At 32.7% G+C, this 14314-nt stretch overlaps 2 protein-coding genes across 5 annotated transcripts in view; one reads left to right on the top strand and one right to left on the bottom strand.

Moving 5' to 3' along the window:
• LOC127701309 (DENN domain-containing protein 11-like) overlaps positions 1–12244 on the bottom strand; it is a 29022-nt gene extending 16778 nt beyond the window's left edge. Inside the window, exons 1-7 of the mRNA XM_052205194.1 lie at positions 12004–12244; positions 9724–9823; positions 6974–7132; positions 5882–6035; positions 5025–5163; positions 3333–3455; positions 1122–1272 (exon numbers count right to left, since the gene is read on the bottom strand). Coding sequence (XP_052061154.1) covers positions 1122–1272; positions 3333–3455; positions 5025–5163; positions 5882–6035; positions 6974–7132; positions 9724–9823; positions 12004–12220 — 1043 coding nt within the window. The 5' untranslated portion in view covers positions 12221–12244. The remainder of the gene's footprint in view (positions 1–1121; positions 1273–3332; positions 3456–5024; positions 5164–5881; positions 6036–6973; positions 7133–9723; positions 9824–12003) is intronic.
• The window catches only part of LOC127701268 (nuclear factor of activated T-cells 5-like), a 347248-nt gene that overhangs the window by 85200 nt on the left and 247734 nt on the right, over positions 1–14314 (top strand). The window lies entirely within an intron of this gene.

Genomic DNA, 14314 nt, shown 5'->3' with positions numbered 1-14314 from the left:
AAAAACTAAAACAACATATTCCTCTTTGTATTTCTCTGATTGCATGCTCGACCTACTGCAAGAAGTCTTTTGTTACCCAGCTGGGTCAAACAGAAGACATTGAATACTCAAGTGCTATTGATTTAGATGATTCTACAATCTGAACAGCTGAGGAATTAACTATAGAGATTACGATCTCACCTTTAACCCTAGAAGTAACTTGCAGTTGTTTTATTTCCTCCAATATCAATTATTTCAGGCAATTTCAGGTAAATAGCAAATTAAATAACTATTCAATAACAAGGGTTATAATAAATTTTGCCTTAAACAAGAATGTGTCCATAGTACACGGATGCCCCACTCGCACTATCATTTTCTATGTTCAGTGGACCGTGAAATTGGGGTCAAAACTCCAATTTGGCATTACAATTAGAAAGATCATATCATAGGGAATATGTGTACTAAGTTTCAAGTTGATTGGACTTCAACTTTATCAAAAACTACCTTGACCAAAAACTTTAACCTGAAGCAGGACAGACGGACGAACGTACACACAGACCGAAAAACATAATGCCCCTAGGTGGGGCATAAAAAGAACATCTAATACCTGGAGAGGTTGTTGCATAGGTAACTTATTAACAAAGTGTCTGGTACTCTGTGAAAAAAAATAATGTATGTCCCCATTCTGATTGGCAAAGATTGTGTATTAAAGCAGACTACCTAATGAGACCTCCCTTTTAAAAATGGACCTTCTACCGGATTGGAGAAGCCCAGATGACCACATTTCTATTCTTAAGTCACCCTTCCTAGGGTCTATAAGAAGGTTATGCTTCTCCAGATGCTTTTGCTTACATTTTTATTTTTCTTTCCCCTAAAAATACACAAAGTATGACTTTTCTAGTTGTCAAAACAATTGTGTATGGTTGCTTGTTTACTTTTGAATACATCTCTCTTAAAGAGTCATTAGGTCATCAACCAAACAATACAAGATAACCAAAATACACATCTATTGATTATTGTGACAATGAAAATTCTGAGATTGTAACAGAATCACAGCTAATAATGATAGACCTTTCTCAAGAAAAATAGCTGTATCATCAATGACAGTGATGTGTTGCCACATAAAAACCTTTTAAACATACCTTTGGTTGTTCAGTTTGGCAAATTTATCTTTGTCTGCTACACTGACTTTCATTAAGTCTCTCAGCATTGGTGAACACGGTCTGATAACCTGATTATCAACATATATATCATAAAGACTTGTTTTTACTTCAAATATCTTCTCTGTTGTACCTTCAAAAGGAAATATTCAGATACATAATTTATATTCTCCACTAAAAATAAGAATACATTCATCAAAATTGAACATTATCTTGCATGATTTTTGTATACTCAATTTCCATCCTATTTGAAACACTAATAATCAGATTATGAATTAAATGTATATATGATACAGTACCAGGAGTTGAAAATATAGATGCATTCAAATTTAAGACATTGTTTTGGGGAGGTTGATAATTATACTGAGATTGGCATCATAAATTTCTGGAGACTACATTGACGTCCTCAATTCTGTAGTCTGAATTTGAAAGCTGTTGCTAAAGAAAAGACAGATGTTGTTTATATTTTATAGATAAAAGTTGATCTAGTATGCCTGCACTAAATATAGAACTCTAATCATTAATGGCATCATTGATTTTGACTTAATCCAGATGTACTCTCATTTCATAAAATTTTAAAGCATTTATGATGTAATTGTTGCAATTTTCGCAAAAGTAAAAACATCACATAATTTACAGTACTATATTTAAGAAATAGATGTGTCAGAACGACATGAATGGCCTCACTTGCAAAAAAAGCTTCAAGCCATTTAAGGAGTGGAAATTTTAAAAGTCCAAAGCCTGTAATTTCGGCAAAAATTAGTGGAGCGGAACCTTAATTCACCATAATAGACTCACATACTAAAAATTAGCACAATATGTGAAGGCGTTCAGAAAAAAAGTCTATATATCTGTTATTTTCATGAAATTTTCAAAAGTCCAAAGCCCATAGTTTCTGCAAAAATCAGCGAAGCAGAACCAAACATTAACTCTATCTGTAACTTAGTATAGAAGACTCACATACTAAATGTCAGCTCAATATGTCAAGGTATTTAGAAAAAAAAGTCTGTATAACCGTTATATTCATGAAATTTTCAAAGTCCAAAGCTAGTAATTTAGCCAAAAATCAGCGGAGCCGAACCAAACTTAAGCTCGATCTGTAATTTATCATAGTTAACTCACATATTAAAAATCAGCTCAATATGTGAAGGCGTTTAGAAAAAAAAATCTGTATAACTGTTTGTTGCAGAATGATGGAATGAAGGATAAGGGTAAAACTATATGGCCCCTACCTAAGTCAGCAGGGCCATAAAATTTTGTTTTGTTGTTTTGAGTAAAATCTTGGTTTATGTTCATTGTGGTGCCTTATTATTTTTTTTATTGGTCTTCAGGCCAACTTTATTTCACTAGGTACATTGTAATGGTTTTTTTTTTAATTCTTGGTTAGTTTTTGGATCAATCATGTTTCATTACGGTATATTGGTAAGTTGTGAATACAGTCGAACCTCGTTGTGTCGAACTCGGTTGTGTCGAAAACTCGGATGAGTCGAAGTAATTTCTCGGTCCCGGTAAAATTCCCGTTTGATCAATGCATAATTACCTCTGATGAGTCGAACTCGGTTGATTCGAATACTCGATTAAGTCGAGTAAATTTTATAGTCCCGACGATGTAAAGTTCATGTAAATTGACCCCGGTGACTCGAAGTTCGAAAGTAAGATTTTTTGCAGACCTAATAATGATTTTTTATGCAACCTAATCATTTTCAAAAGAGATTAAAGTTGAGTAAACATACTTGTTTTTGTAACAGTTAAAATGACATGTTTATGGTGACCGGTTATTAACACCTTTGTTGTTCGTTCAAGCGGAATGTTAGTGTGTTGAATGATCCAAGCCGAGATTAAATGAATCGATAGATTTAAAACTCATTAATTACAATAAATAAAAGGATTAGGACAATTATGATAAATTGATGATAATTATTGTAAAGCAGACGACCTCTGGCTCATCAGAAAAAAGGCACACTGTTCATTGTATCTAGTTTACACAAATCTCATACCGTATTTCATGCATTCCAAATTTATGACGACACACTCGACCTCGGATGAGTCGAACCTCGGATGTGTGAATACTTTGGTCCGGTCCCTTCGACTTCGACACAACGAGGTTCGACTGTATGTTATGTAAGTCATATACAGTTACCATGTTCTTACATGAGAAAAGAAGCAGTGACATATATATAAATAATACATTACATGCAATATATGAGACTTCTGACTCTAATGTTTCTATATCAGCCACATTGACATAAAAGTGAGGTTTCATTTCATGACCAAGTCCTCCAACATCATGGTTTCCAAGGCAACACGCACAGTAAACTGAAATATTATAATTAGTTTTATTTCCTCTTTAAGGTAGATCAACAACAAATGGAAGTTTTTAACAACCTTGACTGGCTATACAGCCCTTGCACGGTCGGTTAAGGTAGATAAGGTGTCTTCCTCCATCTTGGATTTTGAAATACCAGAAAACAATCGGTCTAGATCTTTAATAAAATGTGCACATTTTGAGAGTAGTAGGTAACTCATGTTTAAGAATTTTCATTTAAGTATAGAAAATGACATGTTTTATCATATTTATGGTTGCATTTTAAAAAAAAACAGAATACTTTTGTTTGATTCTTTTTTTTTGCAACTTTGCCACATAAGGGGAGGCAACTCAAATGTAAGGGCAGATAATTCAGAGAAAGTTACTTTTATAACAGAATGTGTTAGGAATTTACCTATTTTATTATGTATCAAGAAAACATGTCCCATGACCCCATTTTTTCTTTTTCTCATCTGAAAGCATTGTAATAGAACTATCTTCTCATATTTTATCTCAAAATTCTATGGTATAGTTTTCGTTTTATTGCAGAAAATTTGATTTTCCATGCATAATCTATACAAAATCTGTCAATTTTGCACAACCTTTTGCGTGAAAATAAGCCCCGTGACCCATTCTTTTCATTATTATTTTTTAAAAAAGCATGATATAAACTACATTTTGTCAAATTATTAAAAAATTCTATGGATTAGAATTTAGACACCCCATCTAGTAGACTACCTTAAATATTTGATATGAAATTTTGCCCAAACCTATTACAACAAAAAACATAATGTGAGATTAAAAAAAAACAAAGGAGAAGGTTCATTTTGATTCTTATTAAACCCTTTTAACTGTCAACCTAAATAAATGGGGAATGTGTTCATGGGACACAGATGATGCCCCCGCTTGCATATAACAATATAAAGGGACATAACTCAAGAACTGTAAAAGTGACAATACCCAAATTTGTACTTGATCTGAGTTTTGTGGTCATAAGCATTGTTTATAAGTTTCATAACATTTATTTGAAAAAATTCAGCAATTTTTCCATTTGTAAAAGGGCATAACTCTAGAACGGTAAAAGTGATGCCAACAAAATTCAAACTTGATCTGTGTTTTGTGATAATAAGCATTGTGTATAAATTTCATAACATTTGGTTGAGGCAAACTAAAGTAAGAGAACGGAAACGAAAAATTCAGCAATTTTTCCATTTGTAAAGGGGCATAACTCTAGAACGTAAAAGTGACGCCACCAAAATTCAAACTTGATCTGTGTTTTGTGGTAACAAGCATTGTGTATAAGTTTCATAACATTTGGTTGAGGCAAACTTAAGTTAGAGAACGGAAACAAATTTTGGGACATACGGACAGACGGACAAGGGTAAAACTTAATGCCCCCTCTGCTTCCACTGGGGCATAAAAACTTGAAAGATCAATGGTTACATTTTGAACCTAAATTCAAATATTCATTTTGACTGTTTACTATTAGTGTATAATCAGATGTTTACTAAACCAATATGTAACTGTTGTTCAGATACACACCATAATAATAATAATAAAATTGTCCATGTATATCTTACCTCTATAACATACAACACCTATTGGTGGTGGCGAGAAAAATAAAATTCTTTGCTGTAACAATGCAAATTTCCATAATATAAACACTTTCTCTCCAAAAAACTTCATGAATTGGGAAAAACATCCAGCAGGGTGGGTTATCTAGAATGATACAAGAGGTTTTTTTTCATTATTGTACTAGTTTCTGGATATTGCTATAAACACAATTAAACAACTAAAACAAAAATGGGTGTACAACTCAATAGCATTTAATAAAACAGTTTCAATTAAGCAGTAGAGCCTTTAAACAACAAAATGTTGGTGACTGAGCCCTAGTATCTAAGATCATCATCATTTAATATCTTTTCATAATATGTATATTTTTTTTTATATCCATTTCTGCTGAACTTGTTTAGAAACTTTAAATATATATATTATACATGTAAAATGTATAGTGTACAATTCTTAATATATAATTTATGGAAGCCATAGATTTGTTAAAAATTTTCACATGGGTTAGACAGTTATATTTGAAGTTAATCACAAGGGTAAGAAAGCACATGTGCAGTACAAAAGCTGATAAGGGCCCACAAGTATGTTTATGTTCACATTGGCATTGCAATACTTAGATTATTCTGCTGAAATATTTTGTTGACTACCTGGTAACTCTTCCATAATTTTACTGAAGACTGTAAAAAGTTAACTAATTATGAGCATTTATGTAAAACCTGGCCACTGATGAAAATTTTATATTTTGATTAAATTTTAACAATGGGATGATCGGATATTTCAATCTGATAATCAGATAATGTATATTCAACAGTTGACCCTATATATGTTTTACAACCATAATTTATATAAATAAAACAAACAAGCTGACCTTCATCTCTGGTAATATTTCTTGACTAGGAGTTGATGAGGAAGAGTTTGGTGTTATTTGCTGTGGGATTGACGTAGTACTGTTCAATGTTCCTTTCTTATCTTGGTAAAATACTTCAAGATTTGAATACTTCCCAGGGGTTTCCAGCTGGTGCCTATTTATAAAAATACACTTTTAATATATAATGTACACAATTTTCACTCTAAGAATGCAGCATGGCAATATTAAGCAGTCTGCATCAAAATCTTTTCCAATCACTAATCCAAAGACCAATATTACGACTTTTTTCTAATGTGTCTAAACAAAGTTTTGTAAATACTTACTAGTCCAAAATCAAATTTTACTAGTCTGGGGCATGGGACTAGTGGCTAATGGTGGAGACTGAATACATAAGTCTTTTTGTAATAATTCTAAATTTATAAATATAATTTCACAATTAGTATGGAGAAAGAAAAAGAGATTCCTGCAGGTACTCAAAGACAAGTGTTACACTTTGTACATGTACCACTTAGAAAATTGCTTTTTTTTTTTAATGATTTCAGTGTCTGATGAATTTAAAACATGTAAGCTTTTAAAGCGGTATGATTGATTGATTGATCGGTGTTTAATGCTACTTTTAGCACTATTGTGCTATTTCATGGCAGTCAGATTTTAATGATAAGGAAGCCAGAATGACCAAAGAGATCCACAACCTTAGGTAGGAAAACTGACAATCCAAGTCAATCAAGATTGGAGTCCAGTGCACCTACCACGTGCACGATTTAAACTCACAACCTCAGTGTCGACAGGCTAGTGATATATTAGTTTGGCTACTTAGATCACTCTGCCACTGAGGCCCCCTAACAACTTGACATTCTAATGGAAAATCAGATGCTGAAATAACTTGTAAAGCTCATCTTGCTATTTCTTTAAGCAGTAAAGCAATCCAGTCTCAATGCAGTCTAGGCATATTTGGATGAAGTCTTTACTGATCAATACAGATTACCAGTAAGTCATTCTTTTTAGTTACACAAAAAAAAAATCAAATACTATTCAATTAAAAAAATATATTAGAAGCACTCAATTTGTATTACAAAGCTCATTTTAACTTACCTAACTTGTGTTTCTAAAAACTGCATATGCCTATATAAGTTTGTGTAAGACGTTGATAATATCCCAACTGATTTCATCCTTGCCCCTCTTTCAATCTCACTCTCTACATGCATGTTTTCAAAGCATGCTAAACCATACAAATTTTCTTTACGGAAATATCTGGAATATTTAATGATATTCATTAGCTATTCTATGCGTAGGCTCTGATGATGACATAAATTTATAAATGTTACCAGTTATTCTCTTATGGTCGTGACCTATTATCTATTTGTATACTGTGCGGAGTGAGGAATATATCAACAAGATATTATTAGTTTTTATTGGCTTTGAACTAGCTGTCAGTAACTTTAAGTACTCTCAGATCTGTACTTAGTGTCTTTTTTATTGTTAGGGATGGATAAGTACCCTGCCACGTATGGTCTGTGTTTTTGTTTGATGTTTTTCTGCTTTGTATCGATCTGATGAGTTAAGCCTTTTTCAACTGATTTTTATAGTTTGTTCTTATGTTGTGCTGTTACACCACTGTCCAAACTTAGGGGAGGGTTGACTCCTCCCGGTTGAGCACTCACAAACATGGTTAACCCTGTCACATTCTTTATGTGCCTGTCCCAAGTAAGGAGCCTGTAGTTCAGTGGCTGTCGTTGATTCATGTCTGTCATATTTGTTTTTCGTAAATTGTTTAGTTATAAATTAGGCCGTTAGTTTTCTCAATGGAATTGTTTCATATTTTCATGTCCAGGCCTTTTATAGCTGACTATATAGTATGGGTTTTTCTCATTGTTGAAGGCTGTACAGTTGCCTATGATTGCTTATATCCACTTCATTTGAACTTTGGTGGATAGTTGTCTCATTGACAATCATACCACATCTCCTTTAATAATTTTCTATTAAGAGATAAAACAAATGAATTTAGTTGGCCTATTCTGCAATGTACATGTAGGTCCATGTCTCAGCTGTTGATGCTTAACAACAAAATGCAAAGACAAATAAATGGAGAGTGTGTTCATTGGACACATATGATGCCCCCGCTTGCATATAACGTTATAAAGGGACATAACTCAAGAACAATAAAAGTGATGCAACCCAAATTCTAACTTGATCTGTGTTTTGTGGTATTAAGCATTGTGTTTCTTAAACAATTGCCACGATGTCAGTTGATTCATTTTCCATGGTTTCCTTTTCTAGAATCAACGCTTCCTAAATCTGTAGCTGAAATGGACTCACCAAATTATATTCAATTGTTTCCTTTGTGTGCTTAATTTCATTAAATTTGAATTGGCTAATTTACTGATTTCTGTTCACTAATGGAATTAATTTAAAAACTTACCTTCAACTTTTGTAATTCTTATATGCCTTCACTGGGAATCGAACCCATTGTTGAAGTCTGTTGACTGTGTGACTGACATCAACACATCGACAAAACCTCTCAGCTTCCAATGGGTTGCAATTTAGATGTCTACTTTATATATATCAATGAACATATAATACACATCGGTACAACCAACCCACAGGGCTTGTGCCTTTATATATACATAATAGACAATCGTATAGTATAAGTTGGTAGCCGCAAGGTTTAGATGAATGAGTTGTAGTCAAGTTATAGATTTGTCAGTTTTCGTTTAAATCCATGTTTTCTCTTTGTTGTCCCTTTTCTTTAGTTTTTCTGTTTTTTTTATTTTGTATGTTATTGTGGATATTTTTGTAATAATAGCAGGTTTTCACGTTTATTTTTGAATTATTATTGGCTACTTCACGTATTTGAAAAGAATGATTACATTCAATTTGTTCATTTTTGTTTTATATATATAGTATGATTTCATCTGTTTTAATATATATGTTTACAAATGATTATTTGCAAAACCCCTAGGCGAGTAAATCGTGATGTGCCTAGAAATAGGTTTCTTGCTAGAAATTTCGTTAACATACATTATATTATATATACTTAGAAATAAGTTTGAATATGTCTTATTTTGTAAATTACGGATAATATTCATAGTAATTGAAGGGAAATTTCAGTACAGTCACTGATAATACAGCCTCATTAATGAAAGAACTGTTACTTTGAAAAGACTTGACAAAAGTCGTTAAAAAGAACCAACACTTATCCATTGTATCTATATTATATAACATTTGGTTGAGGCAAACTAAAGATAGAGAAAGGAAACTAATTTTGGGACAGACGGACGGACAAGGGTTTCACTTAATGCTCCCTCCACCACGGCAGGGGCATGAAAATGACTAATCACTTATAATACAAAGCAGTATACAGGGCAATTTTAAAGACCACATTGCAGCAAAAAAAAGAAAAGACATACTGTGAGCTATTCATAATTCATTATATCAGTCCCCGCTCAATGTTGTAGATTACATGTAATGAAAATTTTACATTTGATTGTGATAATTTTAAGGTTAACAGCTCGACGTAAAACATCGATGGAACTGGAAATGTATTACATGGTATTGCATATGGCATATATCAAGAAACTCTGTACTTGCTGAAAAAAATGCGGAAGAAATGGATTACCGGCAAACAGAAAACCTGTATACCCCTGCTTCAGAGTAAGGTTATAAAAAAAAAAACAAACAAACAAATATAAAATTTTACAACTTATAACTTGACAAGTATTTCAACAGAACCAGTTTAACAAATGTTTGCAAGGTGTCATACGAAAATTTGTTTTGATACAAAGGGAAGGATACATATCCAAAGAATATGGTGAACTTTACATCAGTGTTATTCTTTAACTTACACAAAATCTTTCAGCAAAGTATGTGATCCACTGACCATTGCTTTGAACTCAACACCATCCAGTTCAAACTCTTCAGGCTGACACCATTCTATCATATTGCCTTAAACAAACAACATATTATGAAGTTTATAGATGTCCAAATATGTCTGTCTACATTCCAGTTAAAAAATCCTCAAACGAGCCTTTTTAACCACTAACTTTTTTTCTCAAATTGTTTTTTACTAGGAAATTTTTGGGAAATATTATTTTAACATAAAAAGGGTTACCAAAAGTTAGGTTTATCACCATAAACTCAAGACTTTAATTCCTCTAATAAACAAAGAAAAAAGCGTTACATGTACCAGTATGCTTATTTTTGCGGGAAATCTTGTAGGTACGATGACAGGTACTGTCATTTTTGAATCTTGCCATTAAATGATAGAATTTATATGTAATCAGCACTATAATGTTATTTTTTGCTTTTATGGAGCAAGAATAGAAGAAGGCAATGGCATGTCAATTGAACATAACACATCGTCATTCTAGCCATTATTTGGAAGGTCTCCTTACTGGTCTGAATTCAAACTATATCACTTGAAATAAACCACTTACAGTCATGAAAGTGTATTGAAAAGACGCATAGATTTTAATTTTGAAAATTATAAATCTTTTGGGATTCTTTTGAAAGAAATTATATATTCTAAAGCAAGATTATATATTCAGGGCTCACACTACTTCAGAATCATAGGGAGAAGTGACTTCTCTTTTTGAAACTGATAGGGAGAAGTGGTGAGATTTGAAAGAGAAGTGCTCATTCGCTTGCAACGCTACAATGTTTGGTTTCTACTAATCTACAATATAAAGGGCTTTATGTATCCCATTTTTTTTTTATATTTATATTGTTCAGTTTATACCTGAGTATACAATTAAAGTAACAGTTGTTTCAGTTTTCAGTTTATGTCTTAAATAATCATTTGTAGTTGCACAATAATATTAGTCCTCTTGTCAGAAACTACCAACTAAATATCTAGCATTAAAAAGAACTTTTTTTATCATGTTTACATGTATATCAAAAGGGAAAAGAAAGTATCATACATCAATTTAAATTCAATTGAAAAACTATTCTGTTTATCTTGTTTATGAAATTCATTGTTTCTCATTAAAAAGATATGTAAATTTAACAAAGTGAGGCAACTTTAATCAATAAATTGAAACAATGCATATACATTGAAATATATACATTAAGAAAGGAGATCTAGCCAAAAGTCTGTTAATGCGTTTGGAATGCGTATTTTTCCCATTTGGGATCATTATTCATCTATATAGTTGTGCCAATCGTGCGTCCGTTTGCCATTATTGTAAGAATACGGATTTCTGTCATAGCTGGTCCGCTTCCGATAAATCCCACCTCCGCTACGTAGTTCGCACAAATATTTCAATGGCGGATGAAGAAAATTTTAGAAAATAAATGATGTTTGACAAATGATTTGGAAAGGAAAATGACCGTTTTAATGCAATAAATGGATTAAACATTAACTAATGGCAATTTTCATCACATTACAATGAAGTAGCAAACTTATTTTGCTGAAAATCAAGATGTTTTGATGTACACTCTCGAGTAATAAGTACCGGAAGTGATATAAAGTTTTCTGTATGAAAGAACAAACAACCAATGAATCTGTAAAGTCAATGCTTTCACCTCTTTTCTGAAGAAATAAATTATGTCTTTTAATTTCTCTACTTATAAATGAAAAACTGCTGTTTCATTGACTCGGTAATAATTGAAAATTGCCGATGATGAAAGCGACCATTGTGAACACCAGGGCGACTAGATATTGCTTTTGACACTCAGTCAAAGCGAAGTGACGGACGGGAAAGCAATTTCTTTGCCCCAGTCGCCTGCTAGCTTGAGCCCTGATATTGCTTTGTCTTAAATCAGTAATTTTTTCAAAATTGAGGATGTCATAAAGCAATGACTTCATGTCCCCATATACGTATCTTCCCAAGACATTTTTAATTTACAGAATAATCGGCATTACCCTTTCTTTAAAATAGGCCCATCGGATCAAACAAATGAAGCAATATTATTTGTCTGAAGATATCAGCAGTCTGATGTCTTTACGTAACGTTCTGTTACTGAATAAAACCTGGGACTATTAATAAAAGTTTAATAGTCCCAGATAAAGCGGCAGGTGACAGTAACTGGTATCTGGTTCTCGACCAGTACAGTCATTAATCTGTTAATTATTATTTATCGAAATAACACGCTTATTTTTGAGAAAACTATCCACTAGTGTTTACCTGATCTTGTATCAAATGTTACAACAAAGACACAGACAACAAAATCGAAATCGCAGGCCAAGGAAGACGAGGATGAACTGGTGTTTATTGTGCCATTCACATTCAAAACACCTTTAAGTTCAGGTGGCACATGCCAAACTCTTTTTCTTGGATTAGGGTAAATATAATCATCTCCATCTGTTTCCGCTAAAAGCGGCGATTTTTCTTCTTGTGCCATTTTATCACTAAATATTACATTTTACATTTTCAGCCGGAACGCAATCATCTGATTTGTCCGTTAAAACCCCGGATATGCGACAAGAGAATCAAGTGGAGATAATTTGAGGAAAAGCTGTCAACAGATGTCGCTCCGCGGTAAAAAGAAATTTGGCCGTGAACGACGCATCGAAAAATCGCAAATTTCATTTAAAATAAACGGAATTATAGACCGATCTAGAACATATTTCATCTAAAGTATTAAAGCAAAATAAATTTATAAAAAAAGCGAGATGACATAAGCCATTTAAATAAATTCAAGCGATTATTTCCATTTTGTGAAACGGACATTTTTTTCACATCGACTGCCCTGGTCAATTTTTCAGCTCAAAACGAATCGTCACACCGCCGGTTTACCTAGTGAAAATAAATATGACTGGTATATTTTGATACATTGAGGCATGGAGAATAGCTACAGTATGGTCACATGACGTTACCAGGCGATTTAAAATACTTAAGCGGCCTGTAAACCCCAAAGCATATTTGTAGGTAGCGGGGGAAAAATCCTCTCCTTATTTTTAAAATACGTCCATATTTTGAATCAAATGAAACTTCATACTGGTTAAATCATTTAGAAATTATGTAATCTTGATATTTTCTCCAATATTTAACCTTTCCAGCTAATTTTTACTTATTATTCCCCTTTTCTGCCCCAATGACGTAGTCTGAATTAAGAGTTCACAGTTGAAAAAGATTGTTTACAAACAATAATTTCCACGTTTTCATCTGCAAAACGTATTTCTGACTCGTTGAAAATTTACAAGACACTAATTAATAAATTTTAAGTCGAAAAGAAAAAGTTTTGGACGGGGGCAACATTCAGACCATGAATCTTTTATAAAAAAAAAGTAGCCTTCCTCCAACACCAACACCTTAAATGCTGAAATTTGTTATCGTCCACTGCATTCTTATGTCCATACATAAAATAGCATACAAAAAGAATAAAGAATGGAAATGGGGAATGTGCATTCCAAAATGTACAAAACAACCCAAGCTAGGCCATCAATGTGTCTTCAACACAGCAAGAAATCCTACAAGAGTTGGGCTTGAGCAGGCCTGGAAATGTATGAATTTTGATGGGGGAGATTTACAGGGACCAGTCCCGTCCGCACCGCCTTTTCAAGCTAAATTGATGATTATAGTACATATTTTTATATGTCCCACTTCTCCCTTTTCATAATCCTTAATCTGCATCTGGTTTAATTGAAATTGCTAGGAAGGGCGCTAACTGCCTATTACCCTATTTCTCAGAATCCCATGTCGTTCAATAAACTTTTTTGTTTCTTTTTTGCTAATTTCAAGAAAAATGAAATATGCACATATTTGTATAGGACTGGTGATATAATTTCACTTTTTCTCCAATTTTAAGGTTACTTCTTTTCTACATTTAGTGTTGACCAACAGTCTTACATACTTAGAGACAAATGGATATATTCGTACATGTATAACATTTGTATAGGTGTCCAGCATACTCATTTTGGGGCTCTTCTACAGCAATTTATTGACATGACAATTAATTCTTACTGTTACCTTTCCTCTAAATGATGAGCTCAGATGATTTAATATGCAGCATTTAAAGCTGGTATGTTAAGTTCCATGTAAATGTTTAAATGTTACAATGTTTATGTAGATTCTAAATTGATGTTTATGTAACAGTAAATTTGGTCCGGTAGTAAAATTTGTCCACCAGACTTTTTTTCCTAGTTAATAAAGTCCATGACCATTATTTTATTAGGACTTTAAGTCCTAGGACAAATTTTCCTAGGAAAATAAGTCCATAGCTAGTAAAATATGTCTGGCACTTATTTTCCTAAGAAAAATTGTCCTAAGACTTGTTTTTCTAGTAATTTTTATATTTTAAAAATTATTGCAAATAAAAAAAACAACATATTTTCTTAGTTAAGATTGGAAAGTTCCATTAATTTTTCCTATTAAAATAAAAGGACATTGCCAGACGTTATAACCAGTGTAGGCATGTTAATGACATGGACATGATGTCCTATGAAAATTAGTCCAGGGACATGAATTTTATTAAAATATTAATGCACAACTCTTA

This window comes from Mytilus californianus, unplaced genomic scaffold (assembly GCF_021869535.1).
Source record: "Mytilus californianus isolate M0D057914Y unplaced genomic scaffold, xbMytCali1.0.p SCAF_5, whole genome shotgun sequence".
Classification (NCBI taxonomy): Eukaryota; Metazoa; Mollusca; class Bivalvia; order Mytilida; family Mytilidae; genus Mytilus; species Mytilus californianus.
The sequence above is the reverse complement of the archived record's forward strand: the minus strand, read 5'-3'. Positions and strand labels throughout refer to the sequence as shown.